Raw genomic sequence first — 12,867 nt, forward strand, 5'->3', positions numbered from 1 at the left:
GGTTGGACTAGATCACCCTTGGGGTCCCTTCAAACTCTGCGATTCTATGATTCTAATAATGCAAAAGATTAATAAAAGCAACATAAAATGTCCCCTAAGAGACAGAACATAAGGAAGTACAACTTAGCCAATGCTACAAGAGCATAAGGTTTATTTAGAACCACAATGAAACAATGAGATCCTAGGCTTTGTTTTATAGGACAATTTTAATAGGTGTGGGTGAACAAAATGGTCTTCATCTGCACTGAAAAGACAGTCCATTCCCTCTTCCCTCCCTGACCATTTTTCCTTGTGTGCCATGTTTCTTTAGACGGTAAGCCTACAGGCAGGGGACTGCCTTAATTAATTGTATGTAAGTCACTCTGGAGCCGTTTTGTCTGGAGAGAGGAGTACAAATGCTCTAAATAAAGAAATAAGGTGCCAGGAAACTGTTCTGCAACTACTGGGGTGCTACCACAGAGAAAGCCCTTTTTTCTAGCAGCCACCTGCCTCGCCTCGCCTCATTTGGTGGTGGCTCATAGAGTGAAGCCTTTGAAGAGGATCATAAGGTTTGGGTAAGTATATGCAAGGAGGCAATCTTTCCGTGAAATTACAGCAACCTTCTGATTTATAGGCAGCAAGAAGAAAAGTTCAAAGAACAGCACTATGTGATTGAAATAGGAAAGTTTTCGAGGATCTCTTAAAAGCCATTAAAGATGGGCCCATGCGGATATGAAGGAAAAGAATCAAAATTTCAAATAGAGGTATTGAAATAATGAGTATAAAAATTTGTCTAAAATGTATAGAATGTTGTTGGAATGGCACACAAAAGAGGAAGAGGTGAAATCAGTAATGATACATTGGGCCAGAGACTTTGGTTATAATATACAATATGATGATTGGACGAAATTATGGAATGAAAGGTTAAAATTTACGGCGTGTACCGCGTTGAAGGAAAATGTAATGAAAATGGTATATAGATGGTACATAACGCCAGTTAAATTAGCTAAAATGTATAAAACATGTAATAAGTGTTGGAAATGTAAAGAAAAAGAAGGAACTTTCTATCATATGTGGTGGGAGTGCAAAAAGGTGAAAGGCTTCTGGGAAATGATATATAAGGAATTGAAAAAGATGTTGAGATATACATTTGTTAGAAAACCAGAAGCCTTCTTACTAGGATTGGTAGGTAATGAAATTAATAGAAAAGATTGTAAACTTTTCCAATACGCTGTAATAGCTGCAAGAATACTTCTGGCGCAAAGATGGAAGCAGGAAGAAATTCCAACAGTGGAAGAATGGAGAATGAAACTGACTGAATATGCGGAATTGGATAAACTGACTGGGAAGATTCGATACCAGAAAGACCAAAAGTTTATCAAGGACTGGGGGAAATTTACAGATTATCTGAAAAGCATATGTGATGCACAGACAACGCTTGTTGGTTATCAAGAGTCTCTGTGAAAAATTAAGAAATATTGTAAAAAAGAAAGTAGGAGAAAGGAAGAGGAATGGTTAAAGGCAATAATAAGTTCAGAAATGCGTTAACAATAGAAATTTTAATGAAAGATTGGCAGAGAAACTGAGGGAAGTCAAAAATTGATGAATGTGAGAGTTAATTTGAGTTGATTGTATAAAAATGGTTGGGAAATGAATAACAACTATTATTAAAAAAATAAAAAATAAAGATGGGCCCATGCATATTTCCTTGGGAACATTACAACGAAGAGGAAAACATCAAATCAATCATCTACTAAAATGCCAGGCTGTTAGCAGCCAAAATTTGGCAACTAAGCTAAACCAAGGTTTTTTAAAAAGCAACAGCAGCTTTGTATCACTTGGGCCTAATGCAAATTTGTATCTGGCCAAATATATTCACCTCTTTTATTACAACCTTCTCTGTAACGTAAGCCCAATGAAGCAACAGGAGCGGTTCCCCAGCCAACCATCCCACCTCCATAACCCTCCCCCTACATTGTTTTCCCCACCAGGCATAGTTCCATATCTGTATTTATAATGGAAGGGAACAAAAGGGGGCTAAGGAAGGCCCCAGGGATGGGGAAGCATATCATAGAATCATTGAATTTTAGAGTTTGAAGGGACCCTGAGGGTCATCTAGTCCAAGTCTCCATGGCAGACGGCCATCCAACCTCTGCTTAAAAATATCCAAGGCAAAGGACTGTACTATCCCCATGGAAAACTATCTGGGGCTGCATTCCAGTCAGTGACACACAATCACCAAACACTTGACACAAAGCTATTTCCCCATTAAAACACACGCATACATTTAATTCTTAGTAACTCCAGTCAAGTTTCACCTTCCATTTTCACCTCCTCAAGATCCCCTCTTCGAGGGAGGCTGGTGTCAAGGGTGAGAGCCTTTTCAATTGTTGCTTCCCATTTGTGGAATGCTCTCCCACCTAGCATTTTCTTTAGCATGTTCACACAAAAACCTGATTCTCCACTGCTCGTTGTCTTCATTTCAGCATCCAAAGCAAGATTGGGGGGCGGGTGTGTGTGTTGCTGCCGCTAAACAATTTGTTAAACCATTCTAAATATGAAAGCCCAGCCAATCTACTGCTAACCACCAGCAGATCCTAGTTTTATCTTTTGGCCACCCCCCCCCCCCAATACATAGCACCGCTTTTTGAAAACAGTAGCACAGTCTCCCCATGCCTGGTGGCCTTCCAGATGTTTTTGGGACTACAACTCCCATACTTCCTGACTAGTGGTGATGCTGAATGGCTCTGATGGGAGCTATAGTCCAACAACATCTGCAGGGACACAGATGGAGAAAGTTGCAGTACTGGATAACAGGTTTCATCTGAAATCTTACTGGCTTGGAATCTGGAAAGAAAGCAGAAATATATGTATTGCATCCAGCACACTCTTATCATGGTAGATTAATATGCATTATGCTGGCTTCAGCAATCAGACTTTGCTGTGTAGCTGTTGAATCGAATTGTTTTATACCACAATAGGAATTAAATGCATTTCTTTGCCCCTGTGAACATTTCCAGGAAGGGCTTTAAATGAGAAATCTGTTCTCTTTCACATCAGCATGTTTTACTGCAACCACTACCTGTCTACCAGTTTATTTATTTGTGTGGTGGAATACTAGGCTCTTTTTTTGCTAATTTGCATTGTTAAAATAAGCTGGTTTTGTAGAATGTAGAGAGCACTCTTTTAGTGGTGCAAAGGAACAGGGAGATGCCAACTTGAAAGGATACTGGCGCCCAGCATGCAGCTGGGCACCAGAAAACGAAAAGGGAACAAAACGAAACAAATACTCTTGCCAGCGCTGCCTATGCTTCACAATGGAAGGGAAATGGGAGTTCTGTTTGCAGAGACAAAGGCACGGGTACCAAACAGTTGACTGTTAACCTCACCAGCCCAATTCAATGTGACAGTGACACTTCACAGCACATTGCATCCAATCTCTTTTGAAGCTGACGAAGATTGTTTCTGTTTTATATCTATTGGTTTATTAATGGACCACAGCCTCTTAAACAGATGCATATTCATTAGGTAGCCAGCTGTTCGGAGGTTCCCAGATGTCGAATGTAGCTTTGTCTTGGAATGTGTGTGTGCTTTTCTTTCTTTTCTTTTTTTTTTTAAAAAAAGCCCCTTATCATGAAACAAAGTAATTCAGGCCTATTAAAAGAGCTAGTTAATTACTAAACTGGTACCTTATGGCACCCAGTCATTCTTTTGCCCCTTTTTATGATTTGAGTCATAAAAACCCTGGGGACTTATTTAAGAAAGCCATCCAATACTTTAAAATGAAACACTACAGAATTTTAGACTCCTTTGTGTAATTGTATCTACTAGAAGAACTCACCTAAATTGGCAGCTGAGTTGTACATTATGGGCCAAGGTCAGAGATAGCACAGATTCTCAAAACTATGGGGTGGAAGCCTTACCCGCAATAGCCTAGAGAAACAAAAGTAGGCAATTTGCATTCAATCTCTGCTGTTGCCATTGAATATTGGACTTGAAGATTGGGGGGAAATGCAAAGAGAAATTCTAGCATGCCTATGGGAGGTTATGGTACATGCACGAGTAATATACACGGTACAGGTCTGTGCTGTAACTGGGTGAGAAGTATTCATGGCTCCTTTGTAATTATTTGTTTCATACAGTGAATTTCCCACACATTTGAGCAGTGCTAAGTCCCTTTTCAACAACAACCAAACCTTCAACTTGAATGGGGAAGTAGAAATCCAAGAACTAGATATAATAGCTGCCATCAGAGGAATTGCTTCCTGCAGCTACAGCTTTGCCCTGCCCCATTCATGGTTTTTATTTCCCCCACCCAAGCAGGCAACAAATCACTGGTTTGGAGCCAAGATGGCTCAGTCGAAGTGAGGATGTAAGAGCTCTAAAGGATAGAAAGGCCCTAATACCTAGTGGCCAGAAAATCATGGGACTGCAATGCTTCAACATTGCTACATAGCTGGATTCTGTTGCATAAGTAAAACCTTATCACGCAGATATGCAACCAATCATGAGAGTCTCTTTTTAAGAATTACTTGTAATCACAATTTCTTACCTTACGTGGCTGTTTTGCTCCAGCTTTACACAAGCACTGGCTAAGGGCAGCTTTAATTGGGAATTTTCATTTTCCAGAGCCATTTTTCTACATTGGTGTTTCAAGACATAGCACTTCATTCCATGCATTATTGTCACATAAAGCCTTGTCAGAACTTGTCATAAAGTGACACATAAAATGGCCATGTTTGATACAGACACCAATGTTTGCCCAGCACAGGTCAGGCTGATCTTCCCTTGTTGCTTTTCTTGTGGAATAGCAGTTCATGGCTCTTGTTCCTTTGGCCAATGGGTGGTGTCAGAAGGATTACAAAATTGTGGGAATGGGAATGAGGGAGGAGTTTCTTCCTGGCAGCTGCTCTCCTCTTCCGTGGAAGGTCCCTCCCACCCACTTGAGAAAAAAAGAATATTCCTGATGCCTATCAGAATCTAGTTAGTGAAAAAGTAAAGGAAACACATTTGAACGCTTTTGCATCCCCCCTTCTTTTCCTAAGTGTCAAGAGTATCATATTCTTACCAATTTGACAGCTGAAAATGTATAGCCCAGTTGAATGCCAATTGAGCCCTAAGTCATCTAAGTGGGTTTAGTGGAACTTATTCCCAGGCAAACAGACACAAGATTGCAACCATAATAACTATTGGAATACAAATTAAAATGAGAGAAGAAAAATAGCCTTCCAAAGTAATTTGTAACTAAAAAACAGCAATTTGAGCACATTCCAAATCAAAGCTTTTATTACATTTCATATTATACCTACACACACCTCAATCTGTGTTTCACTGCTTGCAGAATTTCAACTTGCTACTGTGGATAGAAAGTGGGTTTCACTTTTGGGAAAGTAAGATGCAGCTTTGGAGTGAGAACCCAAGAGCCTAGTACACAAGCTATTTCAGGGAAGTGTGACACAACTAGGTGGCTTCTATTGGAACGTTGCAGAAAGCTGAAAGGACTATTGCTTTCCCAAATGTTGTTGGGGATCAAATGCAAGTCAAACTTTCTTTAAAACCTCCTCAGACATTTTGTAAATTCCAGAAATGCTATAATATTAAACACAGCCAAGAAGCAGCCTAGTATGGACTTGCAAGTGAACCTGCTACAAAGTAGTGCATTGTGGCAAGGTCCTTTTGACAGTTCTAGCCACCCAGCAACACTATTTTCCAGGATACTTCATTCCATTGCACCTCCCTCTGGTCCCTATTCAAGCAGTCAGCATTTTGTGACCAATGAACAGGTTAAATCCTCATTAAGCAAATTTTTTGTTCCCCAACCCCACTTTTAAAGGTTTTTTTTAACAAACAAAAAAAATCTTCTCCTGCAAACATTGAGACCCTTCCATGCCTGCTAATGTTTAGATGGTGCTGTTTGGGCTACATAAGGATCTAGACTCAGAGCGTGAGTCCACTATAGCAGTGGTTTTCAACCAGTGTGCCGTGGCCCCCTGGGGTCCCTTGAATGATGGTCAGGGGTGCAGTGGGCAACACTGGCCTCTGTCCCTCTTTCCTTCCCTCCCTCCTCTGATGCCCTCGTGTCTCTGCTTCCAAAAGGCTTGCACAGTTGTTTATTGCTGCAGCCCTGGCTATAAGCTCTGAAGGCAAATGGTGCCTCTAGATGGCACCTCTCTATGGAGTGGGGGCAGCTCAGAAACCAGGGACAGCAGCAGCTACCTGGAGGACTCCCAAGGAGAGAAGAGGCTGAGGGAACACTCCACAAGGGAGGGTGTTCAAAAAAGGATGAGAAGTCGCAGGCTGGGGGCAACATAACTGGGCTCCTGAGCCCCTTAGCGTGATGCAGAAAGAAGGTACTGTATTTTTCGCTCTATAAGATGCACCAGACCACAAGACGCACCTAGTTTTTGGAGGAGGAAAACAAGAAAAAAAATATTCTGAATCTCAGAAGCCAGAACAGCAACAGGAATCGCTGCGCAGTGAAAGCAGCGATCCCTCTTGCTGTTCTGGCTTCTGGGATAGCTCCGCAGCCTGCATTCGCTCCTTAAGACGCACACACATTTCCCCTTACTTTTTAGGAGGGAAAAAGTGAATCTTATAGAGCAAAAAATACGGTAGTTGGTCAAAGGAGCGATGGACTCAAAAAGATTGAAAACCTCTGCACTATAGGATAACGGTTGCTGCACTGAATACCTAGGTAAGATAAAGTGTCCTGGAATACACATGTCTGGAAACCCGAAACCTGGGAGAATATAAATGGTTTTAAGCGCTGGTTACATTTATTGTTGATATCACCTTGAGTGCAGGATGCCTGCTTACATTATGCAAAAACTTCATTGATAAATCCCTCCTGCCCTCCTCCTCTCCACCAGAAGTGTCAAGCTCCTCTTTGCTGATGGATCGAGATGAAACAGATGCTGCCATAAATACTCTTGTTTAGTGGTTTCAGATGCAGTTTCTGTTTTGTAGAACACACTGAGTGCTCAGGTTATCAGCAAGCGTGCACCTGTGCCGTTTATGCCTTTGCTAGGTCCTAGTGTTCTGCGATGGCATAGTAAATTCATTCCGAAGGATAGCCTTACAAAAAGACCCAAGCATACTGCTCAAGTTGCATACAACATGATCATCTATTTTGGGTGGAAACTTACATACCAAGTACCTGATGAATGTGGGCCCTGTTGCCTTCTTCGTACAATCTTTTCTTATTTTTTACCTGCAAGTCCCATGACATCCCAATGTGAGCCTGTAAGACTGCCAAGCCTCTGAAGGTTGCTTTGCAACTATCTGCCATTTCTTTTTCCTCTGAGCAATTGTTTATTTTTGGGCAATTTGTGAGATCTGCACACCAAGGTGAATACTCTTGATACTACCATCCATGGTGGTTGACTGAACTTAACACGATTATGTAGAGAAGCAAGCTTTAGGAGTATCCACTTTTATGGCTGTCCCTTTTCTTGAAAGTTTGACAATACATTTTTCACAAGCAAACACAAGTTACCGTATGCCCTAGCACTTTGTGGCCAGGTTTAAGAGGCACAGGTTTTCAATGTTTTTTTATGTCTGCTTTGAATGTGTCACTGTTACTGCCTGGACCCCTTTGGAAAGCAATAGGATTCAATCCCAGCGCAGAACTACTACCAAAATACTTGAAGAGTTTCACAACATTTCCTAAAGAAGTAAATCTAGTCCAGTTTCAACACTACTTTGTTCCAACTTGCTTTTTGAAGCATTCTTTTAAAGCCTGAAGAGGCACATCCCAGCCTTTCATTGCATTGTATTGAGAATACATTATTGGATTTTGGTGCCTTGACATCGTAACAGTAGAACAAGGTTTTTAAAAACAGGTTTGACAACTTCTCCGTTCCCCCCGAAAACCGCTTTGCTCCCACCTCCTGCAGTTTTGTAGGTTCATTTTTATTTTATTTTTACCTTTTTTTTTTTTGCTTCTCAACATCTGTCACAAGACAAAACTTATGAAGACAATTCCCACAAAAAGTTCAAGGGTTTCAAAACTGGAGCTGAAGAGAAGGCGATCTGTCCCGCACAGCCAGTAAAGCTTGTCTTGATTACTTTGATGTAACAACACTTGAAAGCTCTATTCTTTGAAACTAATTTAAACACATTGAATTGTTGAAAGATTAAAAACCGCAGTCAGCTAATTACACTCACTCTCATCTCTTATTCAGCAAATGAATCACTTTTCATTACCACTTAGCTGAAGTACATGAATTTCTGCCTAATTAGAAATGTTGTAGATGGAGCATTAGCAAGGCTGGAGTGGGTCAAGATATCTGCGCTGCTTCATTTTTAATTCCTAACAGTAGAGTCAGATAGGGAAGGCGGGAGATAAAAAGTCATTAAACAATTTTAAATTATTTATAAAAATTACTTTGCCCAAATTATAATTATTTCTCCCCCCCCCCAACTGCTCTCATGAAATGTCAAATGGAATGAAAGGAGAAGCAGCCCCAACATTGTTTTTAATGAACACTTTAATGTTATGTATAACAGAACATTATGAATACAATGGAAATAAAGTTTTATCAATTTAATAATAATAAAAAATATCCAACATAAGAAAGGGGAGCCAATAAAGTTTCATACCTAGAATATAGTACTCATTCTCAGTAGCAGCCCTGGCTCTGTGAATATAAACTGAACCTCTGCATCCCAGACTAAAAATCATGATCTGTGTTTGAACCTAAATGCAGAATCATAGCAGGAAAAGAAAAAGCCTTTAATTTATTCTTTCATTTCCTTTACTTTCATTAATTCATAAAATCTGACTGCTACAGGTTTCCTTTAATAATAATAATAATAATCTATATATTTATTCATTTATATATATTTATTTAATCCCTTTCTATTGGATTCCGCAATTGCTAAGGCCATATTTACATAAAACAAGTGAAGTCACCAAATGTATAAAATTTAGAATCCAATGCTGTTGGATTAACAAAAAGTTTAGAGGTGTTCTTTCTTAATTTAAAGATGCTGTTTCTCTTTTTTTGTGTTGCAAGAAAAAAAAATTCTTGCATTTTGACTGTCAGTGATGTAAACAGTGACCCCAGAGACCCCAAGGGGGGCTGCCACTTTTCACTGGAGTATGGCTGCAGAAAAACCACCCAAACCAAAACCCAACCATATATATATATTCTCTAGAGTTCTCTGAAAGGAAACCATACAGCAGTCTGAATGAAGTTTCTACCAGTTCTGCATTGCGTATTAAAGCAGAAAGAGGTAGGAAAACCCCACCCGTCCCACCCTATTCATCAGCAAATTGCTTAAAGAGGTCTATAATAAAAATTTGGATAGTATAGCAGTGTTGCTGGAAGAGTAGCAAAAGTATATATACATTCCAGGTCCCTTTGAATTAGCCATAATCACATATGTAAGCCATTTTTTTTTTTTTTGGACAAAAATATATATATATTCTTATAAAAAATTGATCAGCATACTTTGACTTCAAATTTGACTCAGTGGTAGGAAAAGGAACGGATCCAATTATGATAAATAGATTCCAGGAGGGGAAAAAAGAAATCAAGTATAAAATTAGATTCACACAGATATACCCAGCCCCCAAATTCCAGAGTTTCCACAAGTTTCAAAGTTAAAACTGGTTCTGCCATCTAAGAAAGGCTTTTAATTCTCTTGTTAAAAAACAAGGCCTAGTGATTGCAATATCAACCATATCACTCGGTGGAGGACGTTTTCTTCACCAAAACTTGAACAAAAGTAGGTTGGGAGTTTACAAAATGACCTTTGGGTTCTTTAGATGGGCTCCTTTAAAGTAAGCAATAAAAGAAAAAGAGAAAGCATTTGATCAGCATTTTCAACCCTTATCCCAGCTTTATTTGTGCAGCTAAAATCCTTCATTCAATCTGATTGGTTTACAATCTTTATTTGCTAAAATTTGCAAAATTTGCAAAGGCATCTTGCTTAGGTTGCACAGTTCCGGGAGTCATGGAGGATGCCACAGCTATATTAGTAATGCCCATGCCCGACAAACCCATTCCAGAAGTTGGCATTGCCATGTTCACATTCATTCCCATCATGCCCTGGTTCATCATAGGTGTGCCTCCCATGGAAGCCATCCCGATCGTGCCAGTCATCACAGTGGGCATTCCCATTCCCACAGGAACAGGCCCGCCCATCAATGGGTTTGCAGGAGGTCGAGCAGGCATCATGCTGGGTGGTGAGTTGAGGCTCATGGTTGCAAAATTCTGAGACATCACATTCATCGGTTGTTGCATATCTGCAGGGCAGAAATGAAGTTTTAAATGTTAAGGTGATTTTTTATGATATTTCTATCATTCAAAGAAAATGCAAGTTTATTCCCACCCCACCCTTATTTAACGTATTGGCTGTATATTAAAAACAAAGCTGATCCTTAAAGGCATCATCCAACATATTTCTATATGCCTGACAACTGAAGTCCAGCACAAATCCTAGTTGTCATAGTTCCCCTTCCTCCAATTCTCTTCTTTCTCCATGGCCAAACCATGTTTCGTCTAGATACCCACTTATTTATTATGCTCAGGGATCCACAAATATAGTGTATTCCCTCTACATTAGATCTTTTTAAGCACAACTTTGCTAGTACCTGGTTCAGAAACTGGGGGAAAGGGAGAAGGAAATGAAAATTCTGTTGAACAAGAATCCCCTTTCACTGCTTGGGGGCTGACAGTTCAAGAGTTTGGGAGGAGACACCACAAAAAGCTTTTAAGGCTGCACTATATCATTAAATCAGGGTGAGGAAAATTCAAAGCACAAGCAGGCCAATATAGTTTGTGATCCATCAAGCTGAAAATGGTTGGCTCACCAGCCACATGCTCTCTGGGATTGCAAAAACAAAAGGCAGAACCCAATGAATGGCTGGTCAATCAAAAGTTGTGCATACTCAAGCAAGATAGTTTTTAAATAGTAGAAGGCTACGAAGCTGCAGATAATATACTCTGGTCACGAAAAAGAGAGAATTTATAGGTCTAGTGTTCTGGGTTTTTTTAACACCCACCCACCCACACTTTGATCAAGAATATATTGTGAGGAGTGACCTCATTGAAATACATGCACAGCAAGAATTGTATTACTTACTTTGCTGCTGAATCATTGTGTTGAGTGATGGTTGCTGGGGCTTGGAAGGCTGCATACCAGGAACTAAATTGTCCAAACTGATATTTACACTAGGGTCTGACCAAGTGGATGGCAGGGTTTTGCCTACATTTTTGGGGACCATCTCTGTGCCCATATTATAAAGTGGATTAGGCTTCTGTATCATTGGGTTAACACCGTGCAAAGGCTAGAAGCATTAAAGAAAGAAAAAAAGATATCTTTAGAGTTATGCTACAAATTGCCAAACAGTATTTTACAGCTATAATTTATCAGAGAGAGGAGTTCATCCAGTCTTCATAAAGAGAAACAGATGGACATTTATGTTCTCCTAAGAGAACTGAAGAAAGTTGAAGTTCATGCTCATAAAATTCTCAAGAGCATCTCTTTAAGTACTTTACCTATCATCTGGTAGTCTTCTGGAGCTGTGCCAAGAGTGGTAATTCAGAAGTGCCTTGCCCCCCCCCCACCTTACCTAAAAATACTTTCTCTGAACCATCCTTCTATTTTAGATGCTTTGGAAAATTAGTTTTCTTCTTCTTACATTTACAGTATATTCCTCCTTTCTTCCATCATGGAACCCACACAAGTAATTTCTATGAGGTCTTGCACTGACCAGACCCTGACTTGCTTAATTTCAGTAGGTTAGTGGCCTCATGTGACTTCAGACCATACCTGATCAACTAGTTGCTAAGTTTCCCAAGTCCAAAGACTTGTTTTCAATAGTCAACTACTCTCAAACTGGGTAAAACTATATGTGAGCCAGTTTGTCAGAAACAGGTGGCACTCCCCACCCTCATCCCCCTTGCTACAATCAAAGTGTCACAAGTTTGACGCCTTCCTTATGTTCTAAACTCTTAGATTGCTTTAGATGTTTCCTCTCTCAATTTACTTAAATCTTGAAGAAAAGAGGGGCCAGTGAAGCAAAAAGGCAAGAAACACTTTCAGAGCCACAGAAAAGATGCTTTAAGTTAAGCGTGTGTCAAAACTATCCGTTGAGTAAACAGTAGTCAAGGGACTGCAGAACAGCACCATACCTGTGACCTTGACATAGGTAGATTGATGCTGACAGTGCTGGAACCCATCATAGATAAATTCATGCTTTGGGAAGAGGTCATGGTGGCTTGGGAGGTACCCATCAAATCAAAGAGGTCAGAAGGATTTGAAGCAGCTGGAGGCTGGCCAAGGCTCTGCTGAGCAGAGCCACCAAAGAGCTCAACAGCTGGCTGAGCAGAGCCACCAAAGAGCTCTCCAGCTGAAGCAGCAGGGCTTGGAGAGGTTTGGTTGAAGGCACTCCAGTCGCCAAACTCTCCATTCCCACTTGCAGTTGTACCTGGGGAGGGAAAAGAAAGGTAAGAGTCTTTATGAAAAGCACAGAGCAAATGCCACATTCCATGAAGTGAAACAAATGAGAGCCGATGTATGTCCATCCAGATTAACATCTGCAGGTAGGATCTCCATCTGGACATTACTCTCCCTCATGAATATTCCAACAATTTTAACAGGATAGCAAGGGGGGGGGGGGACATAAGAATGAAACAGCCAAACCAGTGCTAAAGTATGGCTGGTTATGTGCCACCTGTGGAGTCCACATGAGTGGGACATAGATTTCCTAACAGGCAAATCTGCAGGATCCACTTTCAACACATAAGAATGTGGCAGGCATAAGAGACACCTGACGCATAGCAGAAGTTCAGTATCTAAATTGCCAGTGGCTCAAAATTGGGAGCCTTAAGCAAAGCTGCAAACATTAACTCATTGATCTTTTGAATCAATCACTGT

The 12,867-nt window shown here is 40.4% G+C and overlaps 1 protein-coding gene across 1 annotated transcript in view; it reads right to left on the reverse strand.

The window, feature by feature from the left end:
- Positions 1-8,450: 8,450 nt before the first annotated feature.
- Positions 8,451-12,867, reverse strand: part of CLINT1 (clathrin interactor 1) — a 67,000-nt gene continuing 62,583 nt past the window's right edge. The window contains exons 10-12 of the mRNA XM_080988370.1: positions 12,123-12,418; positions 11,071-11,275; positions 8,451-10,231 (exon numbers count right to left, since the gene is read on the reverse strand). Of these exons, the coding sequence (XP_080844496.1) occupies positions 9,876-10,231; positions 11,071-11,275; positions 12,123-12,418 (857 nt within the window). The 3' untranslated portion in view covers positions 8,451-9,875. The remainder of the gene's footprint in view (positions 10,232-11,070; positions 11,276-12,122; positions 12,419-12,867) is intronic.

This window comes from Podarcis pityusensis (genome assembly GCF_964106645.2).
Source record: "Podarcis pityusensis genome assembly, chromosome: 2".
NCBI lineage: Eukaryota > Metazoa > Chordata > Lepidosauria > Squamata > Lacertidae > Podarcis > Podarcis pityusensis.